The 24,929-nt window shown below is 45.1% G+C and overlaps 1 protein-coding gene across 1 annotated transcript in view; it reads left to right on the top strand.

Annotated features, from left to right (window-relative positions):
* The window catches only part of TXNRD2 (thioredoxin reductase 2), a 64,946-nt gene that overhangs the window by 21,158 nt on the left and 18,859 nt on the right, over positions 1-24,929 (top strand). The window contains exons 9-12 of the mRNA XM_083717385.1: positions 6,832-6,851; positions 7,998-8,089; positions 10,210-10,384; positions 21,628-21,764. Coding sequence (XP_083573511.1) covers positions 6,832-6,851; positions 7,998-8,089; positions 10,210-10,384; positions 21,628-21,764 — 424 coding nt within the window. The remainder of the gene's footprint in view (positions 1-6,831; positions 6,852-7,997; positions 8,090-10,209; positions 10,385-21,627; positions 21,765-24,929) is intronic.

The raw sequence follows: 24,929 nt of genomic DNA, 5'->3' as shown, positions 1-24,929 counted from the left end.
GCGGGGGGGGGGGCACTGATCGTTAGCCTAGAATTGTAGGGTTGGAAAGGGACCCTGAGGACCATCTAGAGTTCAGCCTCATGTATGCAGGAACCGGCAGCTGTCCCATACGGGGATCAAACCTGCAACCTTGGCATGATCATTACCATGCTCTAACCCAGTGTTTCCCAACCTTGTGCCTCCAGATGTTTTTGGCCTACAACTCCCATCATCCCTAGCTAGCAAGACCAGTGGTCAGGGATGATGGGAGTTGTAGGCCAAAAACATCTGGAGGCACAAGGTTGGGAAACACTGCTCTAACCAACTGAGCTATCCAGTTGGTTGGATTCAGTTGATTTCACCAGCAGCCGATCCTTTATCTACAGTGGTGCCTCGCAAGACGAAAAGAATCCGTTCCGCGATTCTCATCGTCTAGCGGTTTTTTCGTCTTGCGAAGCAAGCCCATTGACAGCTTAGCGGATTAGCGCTATTAGCGGTCCAGCGGCTTTTAGCGATCAGCTGTTAAGCGGCTTATCAGCAGAACAGCTAATAAGCAGCTTAGCGGCTTAGGAAAGGGGGGGAGCGAAAAAAACCCGCGGGAACTCCCAAGATTTTTTCGTCTTGCGAAGCAACCCCATAGGAAAATTCGTTTAGCGAAGCGCCTCCAAAACGGAAAACCCTTTCATCTAGCGGGTTTTCTGTCTTGCGAGGCGTTCGTCTTGCGGGGCACCACTGTATTCCATTTTTATCCAGCCTTTTTATCCTACCACACCGCGTGCAATGAGTTGTTCCTCGAAGTCAAGTCGCAACTGCACCCCCTGAATGCACCCTGGGTATTAACTGTTTTAAGAAAAAGGAAACAAACTTTCAAGACGTTTTCGTCTTGCGAAGCAAGCCCATAGGGAAATTCGTCTTGCGAAGCAACTGAAAAAATGAAAAACTCTTTCATCTTGCGAGTTTTTCGTCTTACGAGGCATTCGTCTTGCGAGGTACCACTGTAGTTGTTTTTAACTGTTTTTACTGATAATTTTATTCTTTTTTTGTAAACCCCTTTTAGATTTTTGGGGGTTGCCGTTTTTACAATCAGTGAGCATGTAAATTTTACCCCCCCCCAAAAAAAACAAATTGAAAAGAAGGGGCATGGGCTAGCAGAGATCCATTGATTTCGATGGGTCTACTCACAGCTGAACGTACTTGGATGCCACTCTTTTTGCATTGGTTCTGTTCATCCTTGCCCAGGTAAACAGGGTGGTGGCCTTTTGATAGTGCTGAAAGCGAGATAAACTGAACCTGCAGTTGGTTGCAGTATATCAGTCACCTCTTGGATTTTGGGAGCGTGATTTATGTGAGGAAATTGTGTGTGTGTGTGTGTTTTAAAAAAAGAAGAAGCCAAGAAAAGCTAAACACGAGATTTATCCCTGTGAGATATTTCTCTGTAAATGTGGCTTTTGTCCAGTGCAAGTTGTAACAGTGTAATGCGGGAGTCCTGTGTTTATACGTTGCATTCCTAAGCTTTAGTCAAAATAAGCCTTGAGGCCTACAGTAGCACTTCTGTACTTTATCAGACTGTGTTACTGCAGACGGAGAGCGAGAGCCGGTGCATTCAGCAACAATTTGTTTCTGTCAAACGAATTTCCCGTAGAAACGTTCCCATGATTCAGTTAAATGCCTTGACATTTGAAAACAATAATAGTCTCCCAACTTTGCTTTGCATCTATGTGCTCTGCCTCTGTTTTACACCTCTCTCTCTCTCTCTGTGTGTGTGTGTGTATATATATATATAAACTATATATGAGCTACACAGTCAGCAGCACAGGGGAGCCTTTGCCAAGCTGCCACCTTCCAAGTTGTTTTTGTTGTTATTTAATATATTTATATATTCCAGTTCTCCCAAGTGGGGGTTCAAGGCAGCTTACAGCATTTAAAAACAACATTGTAAAATAAAGAGTAAGCCTTTCCCAAGCTGTGGGTCCCCAGATGTTGTTGGACTACAACTCCCATCACCCCTGGCTAGCAAGGCCAGAGCTCAGGGATGATGGGAGTTGTAGTCCAACATCTGGGGACCCACAAGTTGAGAACTGCTGGTTTAGAGCATGAGACTCTTAATCCCAAAGTTGTGGGTTCAAGCCCCATATTGGGCAAAAAGTTTCCTGCATTTAATAATAATAATAATAATAATAATAATAATAATAATAATTTTTATTTATACCCCACCCAGCTGGCTGGGTTGCCCCAACCACTCTGGGCAGCTTCCAACATACCCCAAAATAATAAAACATCAAACAGTAATACTAACAATCAGATCCTATGTTTAAAAAGTCACAAGATCTTTAAAATAAACAACTTCTATCAAATAAAGCAATATTCAATAATCCATTAGAATCCCATAGTAAACAATAAAATTAAACACCGGCAAATAATAATTTAAACAGTTTACACTCATCATAATAAATTACTAATCTATAATCAATAAAACGGCAGCAAATCGCAGTGCATAAAATACCACAAAACGTACAAAACCACGTAAAAGGATCAAACTGAGAAACAAGGACACACAACTTATTTTTAAAAATTATCGCTGAACTCCTTTCTTCCCAGCTGCTTCTGCAGGTTGCAGCATTTGGGGCTTTTTAGTTTAAAGAAAAAGTGAGTACCATGTATAAGACTTGGTTTTTTTCTTTAAAAATGGTTCTAAAAGTGGGGGTTGTCTTATACATGGATAGTGCATAGGGTGGGCGTTTGATAGGTTGCTGCCATGGCTGTCAGCAGCTATTGGGCATGTTATTGGTTGTTGCGTCAAGGGCTGGTGTTGATTGGCTGACGCTGCAGCAGTTGGGCGGGCAATTGGCAGCTTCTGCTGGCGAGGTGACAGACGAGAGGCAGATTTTTCGCCACGTGCGAAAAAAATTCAGCAATCCCACCTAAATAAAGCTCAACAACCCTGTCCCCCCCCCCATTTTCTTAATTTTGAGTCGCCCAAAATAGGGTGCGTCTTATACATGGGGTTGTCTTATACACAGAAAAGTACGGTAACAGGAGGCAAGATAGAATTTTGTAAAATTACGCATGGTGCTCAGAAAGTGGGCAGAGAATATGTTCCTCTCCCTCATGCCTAACACTAGAACTCACGGAACTGCTGGAGGATTCAGGGAAGGGAAAAGGAACGACTTCTTCACAAAGCACATTGTTAAACTGCGGAACTCCCTCCCACAAGAGGCAGTCCCAACTGGGACGGCTTTAAAAAGAGGATTAGACAAATTCATGAGGGGAAAGGCTACCAGTGACAACTACTGCTGCTATTACTATTATTTATTAAAGTTCTATACCACCCTTTATCTCAAGATCACAGGGCAATTTGCAATACGAAAACATAAAAATGCATATCACAATAACAAACAAAACAGCAGCAACACCCCCAACACAGTTTAAAAGGCTATTGATGGTTTAATAAGCCAAAGGCCTGAGACAAGAGGAATGTTTCTGCCTGGCACCTAAAGATTATGTGACAAAGGCTATGCCCTGCCTCTATAGCTGGAGGCAGCAGTGCGCCTGAATACTGCAGGGGGTGCCCAAATCCTGCTTGCATCTGGTTGGCTGCTGTCAGAACAGGATCCTGCACTAGGTGGGCCATTGGCCTGATCCAGCAGGCTCTCCTTACATGGATAGAAATCCACCCCGTTTCCCACGTGCAAACGGGCACACCCTTAACATTAAGTAACGTTTGACATTCATGACTTGCGGGAGAGCAGAAAAAGCGTCACGCTTCTTCACTTTGATTCGTTGACTCCCGCCCCTGCTTGCTCCACTAGCCAACCCCGCCTGTCCCTTTGCCAACCATCCTTCCTGCACAGCTGACCAACCCCCTTCCTTTTACACCTCACAGACCCGCCCCTCGCATGCCTGTTGGCTGTCACAAACTGAAGCGTGACGACAGCCTTACGTTTTTATGTATATAGTTAGATATGCTCTTATAACAGGGGGAAGAAACATCATCAGCAGATGTTAACAGTGAAAGCATTCTGTCGATCCCGATTTAAGAATACAAATGAACATTGGCAATCCGTACGTCCCATTAGGCATCCAAATGATATTGGATTTAGCTATGCCTTCCGATGTTGGAGGGGAAGTGAGAACTTCCTCTCAATGAATGGCAGGTGGTGGGTGTTTCTCCTCCCACCCTTCCTGGACATTTACAACCACGAGGGCTCGCAGGGTCCCACTTTCCTTGCTCATCTGTTCGCCCCCCACCCCCAGGAATACCATTTTAAGAGCGCCTGAACATCCGCAAAGTGTCACGCTCTTGTCTGTCTCCATTGTGGAAGCCAAATCTCAGGGTCTGATCCTTCTGAGCCCCATCTATTCTCAGAAGCCGAATCGTGGTTTACGAGAGCCGGACAATTGCAAGCCCGCCCTGTCTGTGCGGGAGCCGTAAGATAATATCTCTAGGCGCATTCCTGTCACTCCACCCCTCGTGGCGCGGCGGAGGGTGGGTGATTCTCGTCGGGGCACCCACAGCATTATTTGAAGAGCCTGCTTTCTTGGGTTTCTTTCTGAGGTGGAATTATATTATTAGTACCTCTTGGGGATTAGCTTTGACATGGCTATTATGTGATCTAGCGTTGCCTTATCCTTTTGAAAGGGCCAATGCGCAGGGCCACCCACATGTTAGTTTGCCTTGCTGAGGAGTTGCTGTCTTAATGTACAATATTTGCACATTCTTTCCATCTCTACCTCTCTCCCCAAGTTGCCTGCAGATTATCCTCATTAATTTGCCCCTCCTCCTTTCTTTGAGTTTTTCTCTTTCCTGCCATCGGGGCAGCCTTTTCGCAAACAGCTCAGTTTTTCAGAAGGAGCCCCTCCCACATCACAACCAAAAACCACTGTCTTCCCCTCCATCGTTTTCTTTTTAAAAATGGTTTTGTAGTGAAATGGTTTGGATTTTTTCTGTTAAGAAACCTGGCTGGCGAACCGTTTTATTTCCACTTTGATGAGGGGGCAGAAAGGATTATTGGGTACAGCATCAACCTTCGTCTGATTGGCCACTTGAATGTATTGGTTACGAAGGAACAAAGAAGAAAGATAGGAAGCTGCGTTATACTGAGTCAGACCATTGTAAGAGACCAAATGTGCCTGGTATCACATTATGCACACACATATTGAAAAGGAACAAAAAACTGCACCCCCACTCCATCCTGCTTTCTGCCCTGGCCAGTCCAAACTGACATGGCTTGGAATGTGTTGGAGTACATCTGCCAATCCGCTCCTACCCAGAATTGCTGTGCCCCCCCCCCCCGTGGAAATCTGATACAGTTTGACAGTATAGCTCTCTATCTCTGTCCTTGGACCAAGTCCCATTAAGTTCAATGGCCCTTTCATCCCTGTTCAGTGCCTGTAGTGTTGCAGCCATGATTGTCTAATGGTTTTAATAATCAACTTAGGTAAAGTGACCCCTGACCATTAGGTCCAGTCGTGAGCGACTCTGGGGTTGCGGCGCTCATCTCGCTTTATTGGCCGAGGGAGCCGGCGTACAGCTTCCGGGTCATGATTAAGCCGCTTCTGGCGAACCAGAGCAGCGCACGGAAATGCCGTTTACCTTCCCGCCAGAGTGGTACCTATTTATCTACTTGCACTTTGTCGTGCTTTCGAACTGCTAGGTTGGCAGGAGCAGGGACCGAGCAACGGGAGCCCACCCCATTGCAGGGATTCGAACCGCCGACCTTCTGATCGGCAAGTCCTAGGCTCTGTGGTTTAACCCACAGCGCCACCCGCTTCCCACAGATAATCAACTTAAGACTCCTTTAATCATGTGCAAGCTAAACAAGCTATAGCTTAGGGCCCTACTCTCTTGGCCCCCCAAAAAAAACATTAAAGGGAAAAAACTGGATGTACATTTCCAAAATATAAGATAAAAAACAAACACAATAAAACCTACATACAGCAACAGTGTTTTGTGTTGTGTTGGCTCCTATGATATAAGCAATGGGCCCCGCCTGCTAGCCAGCTCCCTAAAATATCACTGGCTTGCTCATTTCTATATATAGGGTGCCTACATTCTGCATATACTTTGCATTCTGTTTGGACTTTTCAATAATTACTTTGATAAAATACATATTTTGTTATGTGCAAATGGCTTTAGATACCTATTAGGTCCATAAATTACCATATAGCATGTATCCAACACAAAAAATAGTGGCAACCTGTTGTTGACAAAGGACAGCTGGACATATAAAGGGCCCCATTATCTTCAGCAGCTTAGGGCCTCATCATACCTTAATCCAGCTCTAGTGGACCCTCCCGATGCTCACCTGGGCGTTTGCTTTCTGGGATTTCATTTGAACTCACGTTGCTGAGAAATCTCATCTGAATCACTTTCTCACCTAGAACGTCAGTGCTGTTGATGGCCTATTGTGAAATACGACAACAAAAATCTTTGCCAGTCTGAAGGGGCTGTAGGCGTGCTTAGGATTGCAGCTTGGCCTTGCAATTCTGTACATATTTACTCAGAAGCTAGTCCCACTGTATTCCATGCAGCTTACTTCCCACGATGTGCTTTTTTGGGTTTGCAGCCTAAACGTTTTTCGATCACTGGATGTACTTTGGGAGCGTCATGTAATTTCTAGCTGTTTTAACTTTTCAAAACAGGCACTCCAATTGTTAAGCTCTGTGTATGTTTTGTTTTTGAAAAGCTATTTTTTCTCTACCCCTGTCTACCTGTGAAACCTGACATGTCTTTCTGTGCAGTTTACCTGTTATCGTGCCGCACTGTGCTCCAGAAAATAATTTGTTTTGTTTACAGCAGTATTTCCCATCTCATTCCTCTTTTCTTTTCTTCCCTCGCTTCGCATCGAACAGGTTGGTTGTCGGAGCCAGCTGTATCTTTTGTAAACGCTGTAATGATTTATTATATCACGTGACCCATTTACATTTCCTGTGAAGGTTCAATAGTCTCAAGTGTTGAAATCCATGGTTAAAATAAATCCATGGTTTAATTGTCACGGGGGGCCCTTAGCAGCCAGCAACCATGGTCTGGTTAACCACTTTTATCTTAATCATTGAGTTTGTTCCACGACAGATCACCACACCTTTACAACATTTGTGCTACTGACTCTCAAACTCGGGTTGTTGAACTATAGACAACAAATCAGGTCTGCTAGACCCAACATTTTAAAGCCATGTGGGCTAAAGTTTTTCCTGGGGTCCTCCAGGATTAGGGACGCTGAAACCTAAGGTTCATTACTTTAATAGCCCCAGTGCCCATCAGCTGTCAGGTGGTGAGTTCAACCCTGATGAGTTAACTGTGCAGCTGAGACTAGTGACTGGGAGTGGACACTGGGATCATATATCCCTGGTCCTAAAGGATCTACACAGGCTTCCAATACGTTTTCAAGAACAATTCAATGTGTTGGTGCTGATTTTTAAAGCCCTAAACGGCCTCGGTACTGTATACCTGAAGAAGCATCTCCACCCCCATCGTTCAGCTGAGGTCTAGTACCAAGGGCCTTCTGGCGATTCACTCGCTGCGAGAAGTGAGGTTTCAGGGAACCAGGCAGAGGGCCTTCTCGGTGGTGGTGCCTGCTCTGTGGAACGCCCTTGCATCAGATGTCAAAGAAATAAACAAGTATCAGACTTTTAGAAGATATCTGAAGGCAGCCCTGTTTAGGGAAGTTTTTAATGTTTTGATGTTTTATTATGTTTTTATATGTGTTGGAACCCGCCCAGAGTGCCTGGGGAAACCCAGCCAGATGGGCGAGGTGTAAATAATAAAATTATTATTATGAGTACATACACCACGGCCACCTCTGCTTCATAGAAAGAAGCTTCACCAGCCCTGTACTTGGTGCTTTGCCCTGTGGTTCTCAGACCCCCAACAACCAGCTGGATGATAGGTGCTTGAGAAGCATCGCACTGGGTTGGACCAAAAGAAAAAACATGGCTGCCTTACCTCTTGCTGTTGCAGTTCTTGTCCATTTGCCCTCTCAAAATACTCGAGCTGTTTTCCTTGAGCCACAATCCTCCAGATGTTTCCCTCGAATGTGCTGGCTTTCTCACTGGCCTCGGACTGAACGCGACAGTTATGATGAGAAGCATCCCGCTCCGAGGATTTGACCAGGTAAGTCGTTTGCTGTTTTTCGGGCGCCCAACTCTGGCTTCTAGATTTTACTGGCAGGTGGTTTCCAAGCTCCTTCGCTGCTTTCTGCCCGAGTCTACACAGTGTGGGGCTTGGCTGTCAGGTATCAGAAGAGGTCTCCTGCTCACAGTTCATCAGGTAAAGGTAAAATGGTCAAGGACCCCTTGACGGTTAAGTCCGGTCAAAGGCGTTTGGGGTTGCGGTGCTCATCTTGCTTTAAGGCCGAGGGAGCTAGCGTTTGTTCACAGACAGCTTTCCAGGTCATGTGGCCAGCATGATTAAACTGCTTCTGGCGCAACGGAAAACCGTAACGGAAACCAGAATGCACGGAAATGCCGTTTACCTTCCCACCGCAGCAGTACCTATTTATCTACTTGCACCGGTGTGCTTTCAAACTGCTAGGGTGGCAGGAGCTGGGACAGAGCAAAAGGGGCTCACTCTGTTGCGGGGATTCGAACCGCTGACCTTCCGATCGGCAAGCCCAAGAGGCTCTGTGGTTTAGACCACAGCGCCACCCGTGTCCCTGTTCACGGTTCATCAAGCCTAATGCTGTCACTCCGGACAGATCACCATCCTTAGGCAGCGATCTTTCTCAAGGGCCCCCAGCAGATTCCCCCCCCCAGGTGAGGGGTCGGGTCCCTTCTGAGACGAAATAGGCACAGGGGCTCACGTCGGCACAGGCTGAAAGGGAAACAGGAGTGTTAAGTTTCAGAAGAGAACAAACATCTTGCCCCCCACTTTTTTGGGGCCAGTTGCAACTGAGAGCATGAGTGTAAAATGTATTTTTTAATTTATTTTAAAAAAGCCAAACACCAGCACTTAAATTCTCCTGTGTGGGCGTTTTGTGATATTTCCTTTACACGACTACCAGACTCATCCTTTGACGGATGACAGTTTTGACTTATCGCCATCAACAGCTGTGGCATCTTTTTTGAACAAAGTTGTCAGTAGGAGCGTTTAGAGCCTGACAGCAGCATGGCATTGGTTCAAACATTTGGAGATGTCTTCTGCAAAGGCATCTTTTCCATCCGTAAAACGAGCCCTCCAGGATACCTTAACGAGTCGTCTATATTGACGAGGCATCTGACAGGTGCCGTGGGGAGGGGGTAAAACCCTTTGTGTTCTCGGGGCTAGGTATCAAGTACGGGGTTCAAACAACTTGGTTCCTTTGGGTGCCCAGGCACAGTTTGGGCACCGGGAACCATCTTACTGCTAATCCCTCGTCCACACTGGATTGTGGGGACAAACTCAACTCGCTTCCTGTTTAAAAGTGAAGCTTCCAGATTTGCACACTCCAAAACAATTCACGAATCGAAACGCTTCCATCTTTTGAAATTCACACTTCTCTGAATTTTGCAATGCAGTTCTCCAGCCTAGCAAAGTGCGCATTATGTTGGGATAACTTGTGCATAGATATGCATATGTTTAGGAAGGTAATGTGCAAAAATGCACTACGTCGGGAAAATTTGCCTTGCAAAAATGTATATTGGGAGAAAATTGCACTGGAATCCCATTTATGGAATGCTTTCCCCGCAGGAAGACTCGCCTGGTGTCTTTGTTGTATATCTTTAGGCACTAGCCAAAAATGTTTCTTTTTCACCAGGCCTTTGGCTGATTAACATTTTATGTCCTTTTAAATATGCTCGTGGGGAGGGGGTTATTGGTTTGTTGCTATTTTTGTTCCTGTTTTTATTGTGTAGTTTGTGTTCTTGTTTTGTATTTTTTTTTGTGAACCGCCCTGTGATCTTCAGATTAAGGGTGGTATATGAATTTTAATAATAATAATATGCTGATGAATTTTCATGAGAGCTTTAGAAAAAGCAAACTGATAACTAAATTTAAGGTTGGGGAAATGAGAAACTGAGAGAAACCAAAATCAATAGATTTAGCCATTCCCACTGCCAGCCAATAGCACTATTAATTTTTGTTGTGAGGTAGTAGTTGCTTATTATATACCACAGGAATGGAAACCCCTTTTCTGACTGAGGACCACATTGCCTTCTAGCAACGTCCTTCAGGCCACATGCCCTGTAGTAAGTAAATGATATATAAAAATAAAAAAAATGCAGTTTGCTTGTTTGTTTTTCTCATCACCTTTGTAGCAAATGGCTACTCTTGTAGCAGAGCACATGGAAGGCCACGGGACGAGATTCCTGAAGAAATGTAGCCCAACAAAAGTGAAGAAGGCGGAGAATGGCCGGCTGCGCGTGACGTGGAAATACCTTGATTCTGGCAAAGAAAAGTCGGACGAATTTGACACGGTGATGTGGGCAGTAGGTAAAAAGAAACAGTGTTTTGAAATACCTCTTGCACTCCTTTTCCTTTTGTTCCCTCTCGTGGTATTTTTTTTTTTTAAAAAAATGCAGCACAGGAAATGTTGGAGGAAGGAAAGCACATGGGAAGAGAGATAGGCATGCAAGAGTGATCGCAAACACCTCTCAGTTCCCAACAATGTTCTATATAAGGAGGGTTGCATCCAATCTTCTCTGCCTGCTAGCACAAGGGTGAGATTTAATATTAGTAATATATATATATTATATTTATGAATTGGGGACGCAGGTGGCGCTGTGGGTTAAAGCCTCAGCGCCTAGGACTTGCCGATTGAAAGGTCGGCGGTTCGAATCCCTGCGGCGGGGTGTGCTCCCGCTGCTCGGTCCCAGCGCCTGCCAACCTAGCAGTTCGAAAGCACCTCCGGGTGCAAGTAGATAAATAGGGACCGCTTACCAGCGGGAAGGTAAACGGCGTTTCCGTGTGCGGCTCTGGCTCGCCAGATGCAGCTTTGTCACGCTGGCCACGTGACCCGGAAGTGTCTCCGGACAGCGCTGGCCCCTGGCCTCTTAAGTGAGATGGGTGCACAACCCCAGAGTCTGTCAAGACTGGCCCGTACGGGCAGGGGTACCTTTACCTTTACCTTTAATATATAAATAGGATTTCCCTACCAGGACAGACTTTGCTCGTGTGCTCAAGACATCGATTCCATAAAACATATTTTGTTGCATTGTGCAAAATATGAGCAAGCCAGGGCTGAACTGATACTACCCTTGCTGGTACCTTTCCCGGGAAAATCAGAGGCTCACTATGTCAGGTTCCTATTGGAAGACCGGACAAATGCTAGAACATTAGCAGTGGCAAAGTTTTTATCGGTGGTTGCAAGAACAAATGATCCCTATATTCTGAACAAAATGCTTGTTTAACCTGGAGGTAGGCTTTATGAATTGTGTATTGCTTTGTAATGATTCGTTGGGTCTCTGGACCACAATAAAGATTGATATTGTGTTGCAGAGGAACGCAATGCAACAGTTGCCGTAGCAGAAATTGTGCTATCTGTCATGCAACGAAGGGCAACCTTCTACATGCTCTGGCACTGAGCTATAGCCCTTCATCTACTAAGAAGCTGCCTCCTTTTGAGTTAGATGATTAGACCACTCAATTGTTAACCCTGACCAGCAGTAGCTCTCTGGGATTTCAGCCAGGGAGCCATTCCCAAGCCTTCCCTGGTGATTCGAGACTGAAGCTGGGATTGTTCGCCTGCAGAATGCATGCTCTACCACTGAGATATGTGGCTCTTTTTTCTATCTACTGTTGTTGTTTAGTTGTTTAGTCGTGTCCAACTCTTCATGACCCCCTGGACCAGAGCACGCCAGGCACTCCTGTCTTCCACTGCCTCCCGCAGTTTGGTCAAACTCATGCTGGTAGCTTCGAGAACACTGTCCAACCATCTCGTCCTCTGTCGTCCCCTTCTCCTTGTGCCCTCCATCTTTCCCAGCATCAGGGTCTTTTCCAGGGCGTCTTCTTTGGAAGTATTGGAGCCTCAGCTTCAGGATCTGTCCTTCCAGTGAGCACTCAGGGCTGATTTCCTGAAGAATGGATGCGTTTGATCTTCTTGCAGTCCATGGGACTCTCAAGAGTCTCCTCCAGCACCAGAATTCAAAACATCCATTCTTCAGCGATCAGCCTTCTTTATGGTCCAGCTCTCACTTCCATACATCACTACTGGGAAAACCATAGCTTTAACTATACAGACCTTTGTTGGCAAGGTGATGTCTCTGTTTTTTAAGATGCTGTCTAGGTTTGTCATTACTTTTCTCCCAAGAAGCAGGTGTCTTTTAATTTCATGGCTGCTGTCACCATCTGCAGTGATCACGGAGCCCAAGAAAGTAAAATCTCTTACTGCCTCCATTTCTTCCCCTTCTATTTGCCAGGAGGTGATGGGACCAGTGGCCATGATCTTACTTTTTTTGATGTTGAGCTTCAGACCATCTTTTGCGCTCTCCTCTTTCACCCTCATTAAGAGGTTCTTTAATTCCTCCTTGTTTTCTGCCATCAAGGTCGTGTCATCTGCATATCTGTTGTTGTTACTATTTCTTCCAGCAATCTTAATTCCGGCTTGGGATTCATCCAGTCCAGCCTTTCGCATGATGAATTCTGCATATAAGTTAAATAAGCAGGGAGACAATATGCACAATTATTTTATAGCTGACATGTTTTAAGCTACTACAGCAAGAGAAAAGCCCTTGTGGAGACTTGCATATAGGCCTGTTTTGCACACAACCGTGGATTGACTTATGTGTGCAAAACATACCTTCTTGCACGATTACATTCTTCCTCTGAAAGGTGTCTCTGTGAGGGGCCTTGTCACAAAGTCCACCAGTGTTATCACATGTTCACTCACCTGCCCATGTACCTGTCTTCGGTTACCTAAAATCTACCAACTGCAATTAGGCTCTTTTCTTGATTACCTGGCCGTGATTCACACTCGCTCCAGCTGACTACGCAAAGAGTTTGTTCCAAACATTACTGTTTACTTTATCCGGGTGGCAAGGCCTAGTTCTTACCGTAGGGATCAACTTGTTTCTGACTTGCAGCTCTTCAAACTGCAGGTGTTTGTTTACATGACTAGATGCACTATTGCAAATAAATCTTCCTGTGTAGATGTCAGGGAGAACTATTGTAGACTTGCCTTTTTCCAGAATCATATAATTGTCGAGTCGGAAGGGACCCCAAGGATCATCTAGTCCAACCCTCTGCAATGCAGGAATCTCAGCTTGACCACACACGACAGATGTCCATCCAACCTCTGCTTAAAAACATCCAAGGAAGGAGAGTCCGCCATTTCTTGTGGCAGTCTGTTCCACTGTCAAATGGCTCTTACTATGCTGTGCTTATGGGGAAATTTGTTGTTTTGGTTGGCGCATTCATATGCAGTCATACCTCGGGTTATTGACGCTTCAGGTTGTGTTTTTTCGGGTTACGGACTCACCGAAACCCGGAAGTACCGGAATGGGTTACTTCCGGGTTTCAGCGAACGCGCATGCGCAGAAGCGCTAAATCACGCTTTGCGCATGCGCAGTTGCAATGCAGGAATATGCAACTCTCCCATAAGGGGATCAGATTCGCTACTCCTGGCATTCCCAGCGCCATGCTCTTAACCAGCTGCGCTATTGCTACCTGTTTGTAGGTGAGAGTGGGGAGGAGATTCCTGGGAGGGAGGAAAATAACAAAGCTGGATCGAAAGGTATCTTTCCATCTGCCTTGTCAAGGGGTGTCGCCTGACAGTTGTGATGCATATCAAGAAAAGTGAAGGAAAGGTTTGTTCTGCATATCTGAGGGTGTTTCCCCTCTGCGCTCTTCCCCGAGCGGCTTATCTGATTTGCCTCAAACGCCTGGAATAACGCCAAGCCCAACGCTTGATTTAGGAGCCATATGTCGAAGAAGACTCCAGGTGTACTTGGCGTAACATTCAGCCGTGTTTGGAACTGCCGCTACGGAAGGGAAAGTGGCCACGGAGCACAATTGTCGGGATGTTTAGCATACTTGCTCAGAAAAGGTGTAGTTCCCAAGAGCCACAGGGGCAGGAGCCAAGACTGCCTACGTGGTCCTGTGTGTATGGAAAAACAACACCTAGGTTGCCGGAAAGAGGTGCATTGAGTTCCTATGGGGTTACATAGGTTGGGATGTAAGGAGGCAGCAATTTCCGTCCTGATTTTCGTTTGCATTTCCATATCGCCGCACTTCGGCTTCCGGGTTTGTTGATATCACGGCTTATTAAAGCAAGATGCGGGTGGCGCTGTGGTCTAAACCACTGAGCCTCTTTGGCTTGCCAATCAGAAGGTCGGCGGTTCGAATCCGCCCGACGGGATGAGCTCCCGCTGCTCTGTCCCAGCTCCTGCCAACCTAGCAGTTCGAAAGCACACCAGCACAAGTAGATAAATAGGTACCACTGTAGCGGGAAGGTAAACGGCATTTCCGTGCGCTCTGGCTTCCATCACGGTGTTCAGTTGCGCCAAAAGCGGTTTAGTCCTGCTGGCCACATGACCCGGAAAGCTGCCCGTGGACAAATGCTAGCTTCCTCGGCCTGAAAGCGACATGAGTGCCACAACCCCATAGTCGCCTTTGACTGGACTTAACCATCCAGGAGTCCTTGACCTTTTTTAATCAGAAGCATTGCTGCCTCCAACCGTGAAGGCAGGGCATAGCCGTCTTGGTTAGCAGTCATCAATACTCCTCTTTGCCATTAATTTGCCCAGTCCTCTTTCAAAGCCATCTAAACTTGGAGGCAATCCCTGCCTCCTGCAAGAGTGAGTTCTGCAGATTAATTCCATTGGGCATTAACTACTAGACTTTTAGAAGACATCTGAAGGCAGCCCTGTTTAGGGAAGCTTTTAATATTTGATGGATTACTGAATTTTAATATTTTGTTGGAAGCCACCCAGAGTGGCTGGGGAAGCCCAGCCAGATGGGTGGGGTATAAATAAATTATTATTATTATTATTATTATTATTATTATTATTATTATTATTATTACCTTTCCCTTTAAGAATGCTGGATGTGGGAGCAGATGAGCCAATGGCCTCATCCAGCAACCTCTTTTTATGACCCCCAAGTTAACCTTGCAAGGTGAAGAAGAGGAACCATTCCAGGCAACGGTCAGCTCGGTCACGCCAGGCCAGGGTGTGGTTAAGATGCAGAAATCTAAATCAGAAATTTTCCCTCTGACTTTTTAATTTTTTTAAAGCCTTTTAATAGGCTTATATTAGGAAAACAGAATAAAAGCTTTCTCTCCCTCCCTCCCTCTCTTCGCTGGGAGAGGGAACACCGTCCCAACGTTTGATGTGAACTTGAGAGTCTCCTCCGGGATGGGAAATGTGTTTGCGTTCTGAAAACAAGGGCTGAGCGGAGGAAAACACTTAAGGGCCTTTGATGTGGAGGGAGGGAAATTATTAAACAAAAGGAAAGCCCGGCCCCTGCATGGGAGATCTGATTATAAATAAACATATGATTCACTGTATTATCCGCCTGCCTTAAAAGCCAGGGTCCTCCCCGCTCTTCCAATCCAAACAATGCTGAATCTGAACGGCTCTGAGACGGGGAGGTTGGGAAGGCTCCAGCAGATTCATTTCAGCTGGCGAAACTGACACTTCCTCTGGGATCGGCGAGTGGAGCTGTCGGCAATCAAGCTATCTGTCTGCCTTCCTTCAGCCTTCCCTGTGGGACGCCGGATCCCTGCCGTCCCTCTCTTGGCCCTCTGGTCCCTGAGCTCCGATGCTATCAGTCACCAAAAATAATAACAAGGACAATACTTTTAAAGAAAACACAAGCGAGACCTTATCTCGGGCTCGGATGTGAAACAACTTCCTCCTGTTGTATTTCTTTTGTGCGCCGAGAATAAAAAGTCTGGGGAGGCCTGCATGCCGGCAGCTTAATGGGGGCTTTTCCAGTTTCCCCGTTTTCCGGCTCAGGCAGACCTTAGAGGAACAAGTTAGCACGCAATATGCTAACTTTTAAGAGAGAGAGAGAAACAAATAGAGAGAAGTGGGAGGGCGGAGAAGAGAGAGAGAGAGAGAGAGAGAGAGAGAGAGAGAGAGAGAGAGAGAGAAACAGCCACACAAATTTCTCATCCCAGCACCCTGCTGAGACATTAGGAAGGGGCGAATCTGCCCATTTTGATTTCTACCATTTTCTGTCAGGCCCGGGAAGTGGGTGAATTAAAGCTTTCGTTTTAATGCAGCACCTTGCAACCACAACTAGGGGTGGGAGATACAGTGGTACCTCGGGTTAAGTACTTAATTCATTCCGGAGGTCCGTTCTTAACCTGAAACTGTTCTTAATCTGAAGCACCACTTTAGCTAATGGGGCCTCCTGCTGCCGCTGTGCCACCGGAGCACGATTTCTGTTCTCATCCTGAAGCAAAGTTCTTAACCCGAGGTACTATTTCTGCGTTAGCGGAGTCTGTAACCTGAAGCGTATGCAACCTGAAGCCTATGTAACCCGAGGTACCACTGTACAGTCAGTTTAGGTTTCTCTGTTTCTAATTTTTCCATTCTTGAGCTGAGTTTTCCACATCAGTCTGCATTTTTTTTTAAAGTCCTCATGAAAATTCACCAGCATTTTAGTGTGAATTTCTCCTTCTTTGCACATTTTTGTATCCGATTTTTCCAAATTCACATATATTTTGTTTGCATAGCAGTTTCTCCACATACAATGCATTTGTGTAGGCTACTTTCACAAATATATACCCATTTCCATGCACACTTTCCTCTAATGTTTTGGTATTTGTACAGGTTAGCTGAAGGGCGGATAGCATTGCAAAATTCAGAGAAGTGCAAATTTCAAAGGATCACTGTCTTCCTGTGTGCAAATTGTTACAGAAAGTGCAGATTAGATAAGTGTGCATTTAAAGGAGAACTGAACTGAATATCCCCCCTCCCTAAAACAGGCTGACAATTTTTTTTATGCTGTAATCAAAACAACAGCTGAGATGATCAAATCTGCAGGGCAATGTTTAATTTCTCTCGGTTCCAATCTCCCGACATCTGAATATCTGGGCATTAAGAATGAAAAGAAAGAAAGTGAAATGCATTTGGCCGACCCAAAGCGAAACCTCATCTTCTTTCCCACGTGTGTCCCATGCGGAATCCTAAAAGCAGCGACAAAAATGTTAAAACTTAACGTTGAAATTTTATTGGCTGGAAGCCATGTCCAGCTCTGGTTTCCAAGCCAAAGGATCTATTCAATACTCTCCATTAAGATCAAATGGGTGAAAGTATTTTGGTTTGGGAAAATGCTTTAGTTGCGTCTAGAGGCTTAGCTAGCTCCACTTCCAAATTTTGAAGCCCCCCCCAACGTGTTCTTAATCTCCAGCTGTTTCTAGACTATCATTCCCATCATCCCTGACTGCTGGCCCTGCTAGCTAGGGATGATGGGAGTTGTAGTCCAAAAACAGCTGGAGACCCAAGTTTGGGAAACACTGATGTAAAAAGAGGCCCTACTGGATTTGGCCATTGGCCCATGTAGCCCAGCACCCTGTTCTCATAGTAGTAGTAGTAATAATAGTAATAATAGTAATAATAATAGTAGTAATAATAATAATAATAATAATAATAATAATAATAAATTTATTATTTATACCCTGCTCATCTGGCTGGGTTTCCCCAGCCACTCTGGGTGGCTTCCAGCAAAATATTAAAATACAATAATTCATCAAATATTAAATGTTTCTCTAAACAGGGATGCCTTCGGATGTCTTCTAAAAGTCATAGTGGCCAACCAGATGCCCCAATAGGAATACAAGTCCTGAGCGCAACAGCCACACTTTTCCTCCTTGCAATTCCAGCACTGGCGTTCAGAGCTTAATGCTGGCTTTCTTCAGATGCTTAGACCCTTGAGAGCAGGAGGTAAAGGTGGCACACTGAACGCACCAAGTGGTAAGGGGTACTTAGGAATGCAGGAATCTGCCTGACAAAAGTCAAGTTGGTTGATCCAACACCAGGTCCAATGTGGCCTACCCCATCCGAGATCCTAGACCAGGGCTGGTCCCTCCAGATGCTTCTGAACTACAGTTCCTACCAGTCCCTCAGCAAACAGGGCCAAAGTGTAGATGGGAGGTTGCTCCTCACACAGCTACGATTCCCAGAGTTCCCTGTGGAGTGGTTGGCTGTTAGACCATTCTGGGAACTGTAGCTCTGTGAGGTGAACAACAACTCTCAGCATGACAGACCATTTTGTTGTTGTTTAGTCATTTAGTCGTGTCCAACTCTTCGTGACCCCAGGGACCAGAGCACGCCAGGTACTCCTGTCTTCCACTGCCTCTCGCAGTTTGGTCAAACTCATGTTCGTAGCTTTGAGAACACTGTCCAACCATCTCGTCCTCTGTTGTCCCCTTCTCCTAGTGCCTCAATCTTTCCCAACATCAGGGTCTTTTCCAGGGAGTCTTCTCTTCTCATGAGGTGGCCAAAGTATTGGAGCCTCAGCTTCACAATCTGTCCTTCCAGCGAGCACTCAGGGCTGATTTCCTTCAGAATGGATAGGTTTGATCTTCTTGCAGTCCATGGGACTCTCAAGAGTCTCCTCCAGCACCATAATTCAAAAGCATCAATTCTTCGGTGATCAGCCTTCGTTATGGTCCAGCTCTCACTTCCATACATCACTACTGGGGAAACCATAGCTTTAATTATACGGACCTTTGTTGGCAAGGTGCTTTTTAAGATGCTGTCTAGGTTTGTCATTGACAGACCATAGCTCCCAGAATTCTTTGGAGAAAGCCATGACTGTTTAAAGCGGTATCACAGCGCTCTAAACACATGAAGTGACTGTGGGCAGTTGGTTGACGCAGTTCAACAGTGGTGGATAATAGTGCAACAGTGGTGGATTTATACTGGACTGTGCACGCATTGTTCTGCTACATTGTTTGCTCTTTGGTTGCACTATTGCCGCCTGGAGGAACGCTCTTGCACTATATATGTGGGTCCCGCTATCCAAATACAAAAATTCACTTATCCAAACATGAGGAATTAGGACCCAAATCTTGCTACACACACACACACTGCAGATTCAGATATCCAAACAGCCTGCTTGTAGTACTGTAGACAAACAAGCAGCCTTAAACAAGCCTTACTTTTTTGTGTTTTGCTGGTCTTCGACAGACATTTCACCAGAAACCATGGTTGGAAGGATGGAGGGAGTTGGACAAATAAGAGAGCATTTTTTCCCTTTCTTGTATGCCTTTTGTAAGGTTTCAGAAGTTTTTTCTGGGTTTTTGTTGTTGTCATATTGGAGGTCAAAATTCTGCGGTTGGGAACGCATTAGAAATTTCCCCATAGGAATCAGTGGAAATGGTTGGCTCATTTTGTGAACACTGGCAAACTATTTCCTGAGAATGCCTTGTGTATGAATACCGAAACTTGCACGTATAATGCCAAATGTGGGGGGAAACAAAGAAACCTTTAACACAGAATCATAAGGTTACAAGGAACTCTAAGGGCCAACATTTCCAATTCCCGGAAGTGTGGGAACCACAGCTAAAGAATCACTGACAGATGGCCATCCAACCTCTGCTTAAAAAAATCAAATGAGGCAATATAATTTTTTTACAGGATTTCACCAGGAAGGTATGAGAAATGCGTAGATTAGAAATAAAGCTGCATGTTCGCCCCAAAATATTGCAGGCAAAACAGTATTTAAAGTGGGGTTATAATAAACCTACCCCCCCCAAAAAAAATAATGATTGCACAATAAAAACAACATCTGGATAGGCCCATATAACCAAAATACCAATGGATCTTAGTTTAGGGTTCAAGGCAGTTCCTCCTTAAGGTTCAGCCAAAATCTGTCCACCTGAAGATCATGGCCACTGGTCCCATCACCTCTTGGCAAATAGAAGGGGAAGAAATGGAGGCAGGGAGGGATTTTACTTTCTTGGGCTCCATGATCACTGCAGACAGCATGTTAAAAAGCAGAGACATCACCTTGCCGGCAAAGGTCCGTATAGTTAAAGCTATGGTTTTCCCAGTAATGATGTATGGAAGTGAGAGCTGGACCATAAAGAAGACTGATCGCCAAAGAATTGATGCTTTTGAATTATGGTGCTGGAGGAGACTCTTGAGAGTCCCATGGACTGCAAGAAGATCCAACCTCTTCATTCTGAAGGAAATCAGCCCTGAGTGCTCGCTGGAATACTTTGGCCACCTCATGAGAAGAGAAGACTCCCTGGAAAAGACCCTGATGTTGGGAAAGATGGAGGGCACAAGGAGAAGGGGATGACAGAGGACGAGATGGTTGGACAGTGTTCTCAAAGCTACCAGCATGAGTCTGACCAAACTGCGGGAGGCAGTGGAAGACAGGAGTGCCTGGCGTGCTCTGGTCCATGGGGTCACGAAGAGTCGGACACGACTAAACAACTAAACAACAACAACAAAAGGTTAACAATGGCCTGGGAGGGGAGCGGGAACCAATCTCTGTCACGTGATAAGAGGAAAAGCCTCTTGAATCCAAGGAGATGTTTGGACCTCATTAAAAATCCCTGACAAGAGAACCGGCTGGCAAATTTTAAGCTGTTCCCCCCACCCCTACCCCCAGCACGCCCCCTTGGGAAGGATTGAATCCGCAAAGCTGGAGAAAAATGAACAGCTGGGATTTGTCCTTGTAGAAATCAGTCAAGGCCTTTGCTTTTCACATTAATGAGTTGGCTAAATTGGTCTGTGTCTGCCCCAAAACTGCACGGACCTTTCTCAAAACAATCTGGAGAGCTTTCAGCAGAAGGCGACATTTGTCTGTGGGCAGGGCGGAGTTGATTCATAAGTTGGCAACGGCTGATCAAGGCATCCTCTGCAGGGGGTGCAGGATCCCAACAGAGTCTTGAAAACTCTGATACCTATTTATCTACTTGCACTGGTGTGCTTTTGAACTGCTAGGTTAGCAGGAGTTGGGAGAGAGCAACGGGAGCTCACTCCATCGTGGGGATTCGTACTGCCAACCTTCCGATTAGCAAGCTCAAGAGGCTCAGTGGTTTAGACCACAGCGCTACCCACGCCCCTGCTTCTGAATACCAGTTGATGGGAACCACAGGGGGGGAGAGTACTATTGCACTAAGGTCCTGCTTACAGGTTTCCCACGGGCATATACTGCATTTTTCGCTCTATAAGATGCACTTTTCCCCTCCTAAAAAGTACGTCTTATGGAGCAAATGCAGGCGGGAGGCTCTGCTCAGCGCTCCCTTTAAAGAGCCACGTGGAGCATGTGTGCAGCTCTTTGAGGCTTTTCCCCGAGAAGGGAGAAGGGCTGCCCTCCTCGGGGAAAAGCCCCCAAGAGCCGCACACACACTCCACGCGCTCTTTAAAGGGAGCGCGGCTCTTGGGGGAGCTCCTCTTGCCCGAGAGAGGCTGTGCGCAGCCAAGCAAGAAGCCAGGACAGCCAGCGGGATCGCTGCGCTGCGCTGTGCAGCGATCCCGCTGGCTTCAGGGATTCAGAATATTTTTTTTCTTGTTTTCCTCTTCCAAAAACTTATGGTCTGGTGCATCTTATAGAGTGAAAAATACGGTAATTGAAACAGGATTCAGGACTAAATGGGCCACTGCCCTAATCTAGAAGGCTCTTCCTATGTCCTTACATTGTTGGGGATTTTTTTTGGGGGGGGGTGTAAGAATTAAAACTGCTAAAATCTTTTTTAAATGTTTCTTTTAATTTTTATTGTTTTCTAAAAAACCAACTAACCCATATGCACTCTCTTATTCTTTCTTTCCAAGGCCGAGCCCCTGACACCCAAACTCTCAACTTGGAGATGGCTGGAGTGAAAACAAATCCAGCGACGGGGAAAATCATTGTTGATGCAAGAGAAACCACTTCTGTTCCTCACATTTATGCAATTGGAGACATAACAGAGGTAGACGTCTACATAAACTCCTTGACAATGACAGGAAAACTTACTTTGTTCTTGATTAATAACCGCTGCCCATTTGTCGTCAAGCCTATATCAGCGTGTTAAAGCCTCGCTTTTCTTTTTCATTTGGAGTGTTTATGCCAGCAACACAGAACAGTAATTTCCTCCACGCAGAACACCTCTGCATTAGAGATTATTACTGATGCTTATCAGGTGAAAAGCATTATGTGGCAACAGCTGGCAAGAAGGCTTTGTTATCTCTCCTATATCAATTCTGCTTCTGAAATAAATAGGTTTTGCTGCCCGTGGAAGGCAAAAAAAGAAAAAGAAAAAGGGAGTACAGCTATTTATTTTTTTAAAAAAAAGGCTGAAGGTGTTAGTAATTTGACTGCGAAATCAAACTGATTGACAATTAAGTTCACACGGTTTTTGCAAAAACACTTCTTACTTGCTCTCGCTCTCTGAAAGCAATGCATCATGCTGTCATTCTGGCAGCAACTCACAACTTCTAACCATTCTTGCAAGAGAGGCAAAATGTTTTGGGGCAGAGAAGGTTTCCCCTCCATCTCTAATAACACTAGGACTTGAGGGCACCCAGAAAAGCCGAATGACAGAAGGTTCAGTACAGACAAAAAAAGAAGTAGCTTCTCCACACAGCGCCTAGTTAAACTATAGAATTTGCTCCCACAAAATGCAATGATGGCCACCAACGGAAATGACATGTACATATAATTAAATTTTCTAATTTACATTTCAAAATATTCATTTACACAACCTTAAATCAAAGACTTCCCTTCCTCTCTTTCCGTGGTTCATTTTACATACCATTCATCCCTGCGTATTTTACATGAACTGAACCATTCAATAATCCATTGTTACATCCATCAAAACTTTATTTACATTGTTGAATTTATCTTAGTGCTATCAGCGTTTTTAAATAAACACAATTTTCACCCATATATTCAGTAAACATTTTCCAATCTTCTTTAAACATACGTTCTTCTTGTTCTCTTATTCTAAAAGTTAAGTCTGCAAGCTGCGCGGATTCCATCAGTTTAAGCTGCCATTCTTCTTTGGTTGGGACCTCGCTCATTTTCCACTTGGGGGCTAACAAAACACTGGGCTGCAGTAGTAGCATACACAAATAACCTTTTTTTGACACCTGGGAATAGCCCTCTGAATTATTCCCAGCAAAAAGGACTCTGGTTGTTGTTTTTTTGGAAAGGTACTTTTAAACTTTTCCCCCCCAATTCATTATATATTATTTCCCAATATTCTTTTACAAGTCCTCCAACGGGAATGACTTTTAAAGGAGAACAGGCAAATTTGTGGAGGAGAAAGCTAAGGGTCAGCAAACTTTTTCAGCAGGGGGTTGGTCCACTGTCCCTCGGACCTTGTGGGGGGGCAGACTATATTTTGGGAGGGGAAATGAACAAATTCCTATGCCGCACAAATAACCCAGAGATGCATTTTAAATAAAAGCACCCATTCTTCTCATGTAAAAACACCAGGCAGGCCCCACAAATAACCCAGAGATGCATTTTAAATAAAAGGACACATTCTACTCATATAAAAACACGCTGATTCCTGAACCGTTCGCAGGCTGGATTTAGAAGGCGATTGGGCCGGATCCAGCCCTCTACCCATGTATTAGTGCCTCCTAACCCAAACAGCTATGTTCTGCCTCCACTGTCGGAGGAGGTAACGTTTCTCAATATCTCTTGCTGTCGAGAACAGGAAGTGAGGGTATTCTTTATTTATTTGTGGCATTTATATTATCCCACCTTTCTTGCAAGGAACGTGCGGCGGTGAACACACTTCTCCACATCGTACCCTCACGCCTTGCATGGTATAAGTTAGGCAGAGCCTGAGTGACTGGCCGCACACACACTCCACGCACTCTTTAAAGGGAGCGCACAACTAAATGACTAAACAACAACAACAATTCTTGCCGCAGTTGTTGCATACATAAACAGGCTTTTATCTTCCCTTGATATCTCTTCACCCACTATACCCAAGAGAAAGGTTTCCAGTTTTTTAAGAAAAGTATTTTTAAACCCCTTCTTTAACTCATTATATACCATTTCCCAGAAAGCCTTCACCGGTCCTAGAATTTTTATTGCCGATAATCTAACATAGTCCCACACATGGGTGCAAAGCGAGTGTTTGTATCGACTTGTTTACTCAGGGAAGTCTTAAGCCATTGTTTTTTCATACGCACAGAGGGGGGGGAAATACCCTGCGCTTATGTCTGCAGGGATGTTTTAGTAATTAGCTTGGGTGTTCCTTGTGCTTTTTTTTAAAGGAATGTATGCCAGAGGCTTTCCTCCCCCACCCTCCAGGTTTTATCTCTTTCTCTGATCTCTGGAACGCCAAAATAACATCTGTATTTCCTGCCACAGAAATGATTGGCAGCTGCATTTCAGGCGGTTTGCGGGGGTGGGGGGAGAAGGAGAGGGAAACGGCAACGTTGACAAATCACATTGACAGACGATCTTGAAAGCCAAAACGTTAGTTCGGAAAAGGAGATAACACGTACATTTGCCTAAACCTTGGGATTAATCCCAAACTGCAATTTGGGACTTGCTTCTGTTCTTTTTAATTATCATTAAACGTATAACAAACAAGGCGAACAGATTATATGATCTGCTGTTTATGACTTATCTTGAGGTGTTACCGTATTGCCTCTTTTGTACAGTGGTACCTTGGGTTACATATGCTTCAGGTTACATACACTTCAGGTTACAGACTCCGCTAACCCAGAAATAATGCTTCATGTTAAGAACTTTGCTTCAGGATGAGAACAGAAATTGTGCTCCGGCGGCGCGGCGGCAGCAGGAGGCTCCATTAGTTAGTGGTGCTTCAGGTTAAGAACAGTTTCAGGTTCAGAACGGACCTCCGGAACGAATTAAGTACTTAACCCAAGGTACCACTGTACAATTCTTCCAGTGTTTTTCTTTATATCTTTGGTCTCCTTACCTTATACCTGACCGTTCTCAATTGTATCCCACCACACTTTTGTTGATTTTTGGAAATATTCTGTTAGTCATGTTTGTTATCTCTCTCTCTCTCTCTCTCTCTCTCTCTCTCTCTCTCTCTCTCTCTCACACACACACACACACACACACACACACACACACACACACACAATGGCAATGGAGCCCAGCT

This window comes from Podarcis gaigeae (assembly GCF_964106915.1).
Source record: "Podarcis gaigeae genome assembly, chromosome: 16".
Lineage (NCBI taxonomy): Eukaryota > Metazoa > Chordata > Lepidosauria > Squamata > Lacertidae > Podarcis > Podarcis gaigeae.
Note: the sequence above shows the minus strand (reverse complement) of the source record. Positions and strands in the feature narration are given on the sequence as shown.